At 42.9% G+C, this 6,826-nt stretch overlaps 1 protein-coding gene across 1 annotated transcript in view; it reads left to right on the top strand.

Moving 5' to 3' along the window:
* Positions 1–6,547, top strand: part of LOC138967128 (lengsin-like) — a 15,945-nt gene extending 9,398 nt beyond the window's left edge. The window contains exons 3-6 of the mRNA XM_070339616.1: positions 430–589; positions 1,000–1,181; positions 4,756–4,997; positions 5,210–6,547. Of these exons, the coding sequence (XP_070195717.1) occupies positions 430–589; positions 1,000–1,181; positions 4,756–4,997; positions 5,210–5,543 (918 nt within the window). The 3' untranslated portion in view covers positions 5,544–6,547. The remainder of the gene's footprint in view (positions 1–429; positions 590–999; positions 1,182–4,755; positions 4,998–5,209) is intronic.
* The last annotated feature ends 279 nt before the right edge of the window (positions 6,548–6,826 follow it).

The raw sequence follows: 6,826 nt of genomic DNA, 5'->3' as shown, positions 1-6,826 counted from the left end.
AATTTACAGAGGTTATGAACAGAAAGTCTGAAAAAGCAAGGTCTTAAAAGGGGAGGTCTGAAATTGGCGTGTCTTCCAATGGGAGTTCCACTGTATTGTACGTAAGCTTGAGTAGATCATGTTCAGGTTTAGCATTCCCCATTTACGCCGCCAGGAAGCTGTTGGAGTTATCAATCTTTGCAGACGGAAAGAACCTGATGCAAAATCTTAGTGCTTAACCGCGATGGTCAGTTTTGCCTTTGAAATTAGATTGTCTTATTTTCACGTAATAACTGAAGGGACATGATCCAGTTGCACGACGGACAGCCTGTTGACGCAGAGAGTTGATTTTGGACACTGTTCCGGCTTGAGTTTTACCGGTGGAAATAAATAATAAAGCATAATTATTCTGAGAAGTTTAAAAAAAATCTTTGCTGTTTATGTCTCCAGGTATTGAAAACAGAAACAATGGAGCCCCTTGGGGGCGAGACGATACCGTACGCCAACCTTGACCTGATGGACCATCACCTTGACCTTTTTACCGACATGCTGAACTCTCTGCGTGACAGCGGTGTGCACGTGGAATACTTCTTTCCTGAGTACCAGGGAGGTGTGTCGGAGCATTTGGATTTATTAAGGGGTGCTCAAGCTTTCAAGCTCCGGTTCCCTTGAATACATTTCTCTTGTCAACCCGTGTTTCCATCTATGCATGCTCACAGTCCCAGAAGTGATAGGTAGTGACGGTCGTGGCAGTAGCAGTAGTAGTAGTAGATGTGTACGAATATAGGGCAAAACTGATGCCACCGGATTAAGGGGTAACTGAAATAAACAGTTAGGTGCCAAAATGCTGCGCGGCGGTTTGGGGGCGGGGTGGGGGGGTTGGGCTGGAGCGATTTGATATGTCACAGGTCTAGTCAGCTTACCCGACTGTGCATGACCTCACTAGTATCTGTCGCTTTGTATGCCTCTGTGCCGGAATATTGAACATCGCATCTTTAATATATACCCTTTCCCTGCCAGGTCAGTATGAGATCACGCTACAACCACAGTGGGGCGTGGCCACCGCTGATGACGCATTTGTGTCCCGTTACGGCGTGAGGGCCTTCTGTCACCGTCACTCTCTCACCGCCACCTTCATGGCGCTGCCATTCTCCCACTTCCACTCTGCAGGGTTCCACTTCAATCATTCCCTGTGGTCTAAGGTCAGTATTTTGCTAGTGAATTGTTCCTGGGCTGAGTGAGGTGCACAAGAAAGTTACCACCCAAACGGGAGCCACCCGCAGTGTTGGATTGGCTGAAACTGAAACTGATTGTTGTGATTTCAACGAATCAGAGCCCGCGGTTTGTTCTCCCCCTTTTGGGTGGCACCCACTTTCGGTTCGTGCACCTCAGCCCTGGTTGCAGGATCGGTCGCACAGACGCACGGGTAAGGTGGCTTAGACAAGCAGAGTCACTCTAAACACGGACCTACATTCTACTGGATGGCTGTCTCAGGATCTAGGTCACTTTAGTGGGAATATCGGTCAACTTCGAAACCTGGGGACCAGCCACTTCCGGTTCTCCTTTCAGAGTAATGAGATTGCTGGGGCCGTAGAATTTTTCATCCAGTTTTGTCCTTTTTTCCCAAAATTGATATTAGTCGGAAGAAACAAGCACACGTGTGGTACGTGGGGGTATTTCCCGGCGAGTTTTCAGTGTTGTTGTTGTTGCGAAGCGATGCGGCGTGCGGAAGGCAGGCAGTGTGTGCATCAAACAGTGTTGTTGTGATGGATGGATGAGTGAGTGAGTGAGGGTGAATGAGTTAGTTAAACTGTGACTGAATATCTATTGATTGATTGATATTAAAGTGAACATTAGGGGGGGGGGTAGAAATGCACCATTGTGCACTCGCCTTGATGTAAGGAACACTACTGCAGTCTCCAACAGCTTCAAAGTGGGTTAGACAGGCTCTTGATAAAGACTGAGGCAAAATGTGCCAAATCACACATTGTCTTGTAAGAAGGAAAAATCTTCATTTGTCACCTTTCTGCACTTTTTTGACTTTAAGTGCATAGCCACAATGGTCACAGACAAGATGCATCAAACAGATTTGAAAAAGACCCTAAACTGAACTTGTTATGACTATTTGTAACCCCTCTCACCTTTTTGACTGGCCGTACCTAAGCAAAAAGGCTAAAAAATCATAACTAATTCCATGTTTACTTTTTGGTGGGGTGGACCTATTGTTCCAGACTCGCCTTGATTAGAGCAAAACTAGTGCAGTGTCCAACAGCTTTTAAAATTTGATTTGACCTCTTGACAATGTACATGTCAACATGTAATCCTAATCCCTGACTGTTGTGTAGTAAGAAAAAATCTTCATTTCTCCCCTTTCTCCACTTTTTTGTGTGCCAGTGTATAGCCACAATGGTCACAGAAAATATGCATCAAACAGATTTGAAAAAGACCCAAAACTGAATTTGTTATGACTATTTCTAACCTTTCCCACCTTGTTCACTTGGCCGTACCCAAGCCAAAAGGCTAAAAAAAATTCATAACTAATTCCATGTTGACTTTTTGGTGGGGTGGACCTATTGTTCCAGACTCGCCTTGATTAGAGCAACACTAGTGCAGTGTCCAACAGCTTTTAAAATTTGTTTTGACCTCTTGACAATGTACATGTCAACAATCCCTGCTCAGTATCCCTGACTGTTGTGTTGTAACAAAAAATCTTCATTTTTCCCCTTTCTCCACTTTTTTGAGTGTCAGTGCATATAGTCACAATGGTCACAGAAAAGATGCATCAAACAGATTTGAAAAAGACCCAAAAGTGAACTTGTTATGACTATTTCTAACCTTTCCCACCTTGTTCACTCGGCCGTATCCAAGCCAAAAGGCTAAAAAAATTCATAACTAATTCCATGTTCAATTTTTGGTGGGGTGGACCTATTGTTCCAGACTCGCCTTGATTAGAGCAACACTAGTGCAGTGTCCAACAGCTTTTAAAATTTGTTTTGACCTCTTGACAATGTACATGTAAACATGTAACCCTAATCCCTGACTGTTGTGTTGTAAGAAAAAATCTTCATTTCTCCCCTTTCTCCACTTTTGTGTGTGTCAGTGCATAGCCACAATGGTCACAGAAAATATGCATCAAACAGATTTGAAAAAGACCCAAAACTGAATTTGTTATGACTATTTCTAACCTTTCCCACCTTGTTCACTTGGCCGTACCCAAGCCAAAAGGCTAAAAAAAATTCATAACTAATTCCATGTTCACTTTTTGGTGGGGTGGACCTATTGTTCCAGACTCGCCTTGATTAGAGCAACACTAGTGCAGTGTCCAACAGCTTTTAAAATGTGTTTTGACCTCTTGACAATGTACATGTCAACAATCCCTGCTATCCCTGACTGTTGTGTTGTAAGAAAAAATCTTCATTTTTCCCCTTTCTCCACTTTTTTGAGTGTCAGTGCATATAGTCACAATGGTCACAGAAAAGATGCATCAAACAGATTTGAAAAAGACCCAAAACTGAATTTGTTATGAATATTTCTCACCTTTTTTGGACTTAAAAAATATTGGCCCAACAAACACAGCAAAAATCTTCATTTTTCGGGTAATTTTCCTCTTAATTTCTTCATCATTTTGTCAGATCGAATTCATCCTCGTCCTGTGAGGGAAAAAAAACCCGTCTATGAAATATTCATAGTTGTTATACGAATTGAAAACAAAAAGGCTATTAATGAGAACACAAACAAGCCAAAGTTTGCAAACTACTAGCTTAGTAATAGTAGACTAGGAGTAGGAAAGTCTGCAAGTGTACTGTTGAACAACTTACATTCGACAAAGCGAGTATTTACGGCAACAGGGAGAACAAAAAACGTAAGCAAGAAGATTTTCAATATTATAAAATCAACAGTTCATAAGTTATACGCGGAAAACATAGTAATAGCTTTCATTTTACTCGAAGAATGTCGTCGACGTTGAAGTTTTTGCAGACGACATTGCTGGTGGAATTGAAACCGGATGTGATCGGTCCCCCACAGTTGGTTTGACCTCGTTTCTCTCACTGCCTGACAAGGCGAGAGAGAGAGCGCGCACTGAGACAGCCATCCAGTAGAATGTAGGTCCGTGCTCTAAAACTGACTCACAGCCACACAGTGGCACTCTAGCTTTTACGCACATCTCCGGCCCAGGTATTGTTGACATGTTACCCTCTAACGAGCGGGAAGGGGCGCATTAATTTCATGAATTGAAAACCTTTCTTTTAAAGATTTGCCATGTGGACTGGAAAAATAGTGGCATGATAAAGTCCTGACCAAACTTTGGCGCGTGCGACGATGCCCGAGAAGGGTAATCTGGATGGAAAAGTAAGTCTATAGGCTTGACAGCCTACATCATCTCTGCTCTTCATATCAACATCTACCAAACGGAGTAAGATTTGGGATTCGAACCATTCTGGCACTGTACCATATTGTCCACGTGCTGATAAGTTGTTGTTTTTGAGTGCTTTTGTCTTGCATTTTTCTTTTTCTTCTGCGTTCATGGGATCCAACTCCGACGTGCAATCAAATATCTCAGTCACGAGTGGACTTTAACACCGATGTGTGGTCGTTTTCTACTCCACGTTAAAGGCAGCCATACTCCATCATCAGACTTAAAAAAATGTTAATTAGAATTCTTAACTTATCCTTACCATCCTGATGAAGTCAGCGACTGTCTAACAAAAATGTGATTAAGAACTTGTTGCTGTTGTGTTATCGTTTTGTTTAAAAAATCTTGTTTCTCTTCTGCAGGACGGCCAGAACGTGTTGCACGAGGCGAGTGACCCCGACAGACTGTCCCCCACTGCCCGCCACTGGATTGCCGGACTGCTGCATCACGCCCCGGCGTTGACCGCTCTTTGCTGCCCAACGGTCAACTGCTACCACCGTTTGGACGTCGGCTTCGCTCCGGGCAAGATCTACTGGAACGTTGATGATAGACTGTGTGCCATCAGAGCCAAGAGTTCTAATGGAAATGTTTTCTTGGAGAACAGGTTGGTAAGAATCAATTCGGGGTAGGTACAGGGCGGTTTTGGTCGTGTGCGTGTGTGGAAGGGGGGGGGTGAGGGTGTGTATGTGTAAGGGCGGTGTGTGTGTGATTGTTGTGTAAGCTCGTAAGCCTGTATATGGACGTGCATGGCTGATAACGAATAGTTTCCGTTGAATGAATCATAACTCTACGGAGTATTTTTTCTTGTATTTTCAGAATTCCGTCATCCGCCTGCAACCCATACATCACCCTGGCAGCCACCATCGCTGCTGGCTTGGACGGCGTAGAGAGAAAACTGGAGTGCCCAAAACCCGGTACACCAAACGATGGGGAGCCTGTCAAACAATTACCGGGGACATTAGAAGAAGCTCTGGATTGTCTGGAAAAAGATACTGTGCTGACCGAAGCCCTGGGCAACACAGTAGTGAAGTATTTCATCACGCTCAAGAGAGACTTCGAGCTGCAGCACTTCAAGAAAATCATCACCAACGACATGGGAACGGCGCAGCGGGTGGACAAGGAGAGGGAATATTACATGACCGTCATCTGAGCTATGGCAGGCCTTTTAGCGCCAAAAATACCCGATCATCTCTTTTTGTGCTAAAAGGCCTACAACAACTCATGCACTTAGAGAGTTGATCGGGTATCTTTGGCGCTAGTGGCTGAACTGTTGAAATTTGATTTTTTTGTATTGTGTAAAACAAGGTGTTCTTTACATTGTGTAGGCGGGGTTGAGAAGGGGCTGGAAGGGGCAATTTATTTTATTTTATTGATGAAAGAATATTTTTGCTTTCACTTACACTTTCATTTCCATCAGATTTTTTGACCATGCATTTCATACATGTATGTACTAACAGTATCCGCGGAGTTGCTGTAAAACACTGTTACTTTCACTCACAATTCCTGTCTCATTCGTGCTCATCTGAGCTGATATATGACAGATGTTAGTCTTGTTTATGCCAGTGACGATTCGGACTTTGGGAAGTGATTTTGCATAACGGGTGGAGAGTGTGAGGGAATATTACATGGGCGTCATTTGAGCTTTGATATGGGAGGCCTGTTGGCCCCAAAATAGACTTGAAATACTGTGGGTGCTTTGTACAGTGGGTTCAGATAGATCGGAACAGAGTATAGTCGTAATTTGAGCATAGATACGAAGGACTGTTAGTAACTAAAGTGACAATTAAAATGTTTAGCCCCAGTGACTCTTCTCAGATTTCCAGTTAAAATTGATACTTTTCAAAGTTTTCTAATTTGTCAATTCGAGAATTCCTGAAGAGTGACCTTGATTTGTTTATACATTTCTCTCAGAGTGGATTGATGATGGATGCGACTATTAGCTGAAATGTATATGCTGTGTCTGATTGAAATTAACAATTTGTTTAACAATTTTGATTTTATCCTTATTGCAGTCATCCCAGGAACTATACACGGAAGCACTATAATCATACGCAAGAATTTTAATTTTTATTTTAAATAGGAATTTTGCCTTCCTGTAACAAAACAAGGTTATACACAAAATACAAAAAAAAGATAGAAAAGAACATCTTTTACACCCTTCACTGACGTTATATGGTGTGTGTGTGTGTGTGTGTGTGTGTGTGTGTGTGTGTGTGTGTGTGTGTGTGTGTGTGTCATGTATGTGTGTGTGTGTGTGTGTGTGTCATGTATGTGTTTGTGTGTTAATGTCATGTATGTGTGTGTGTGTGTGTGGACGATTGTTAGTTCGTTTGTGCTTGCGTTGCTGTGTGTTACAATCTCACGGATATGGTTTCAACTTGAAACACACACACACACACACACACACACAAACACATGCGCACACACACAAAC

The sequence above is a fragment of the Littorina saxatilis genome, linkage group LG5, assembly GCF_037325665.1.
Source record: "Littorina saxatilis isolate snail1 linkage group LG5, US_GU_Lsax_2.0, whole genome shotgun sequence".
Classification (NCBI taxonomy): domain Eukaryota; kingdom Metazoa; phylum Mollusca; class Gastropoda; order Littorinimorpha; family Littorinidae; genus Littorina; species Littorina saxatilis.
Note: the sequence above shows the minus strand (reverse complement) of the source record. Positions and strands in the feature narration are given on the sequence as shown.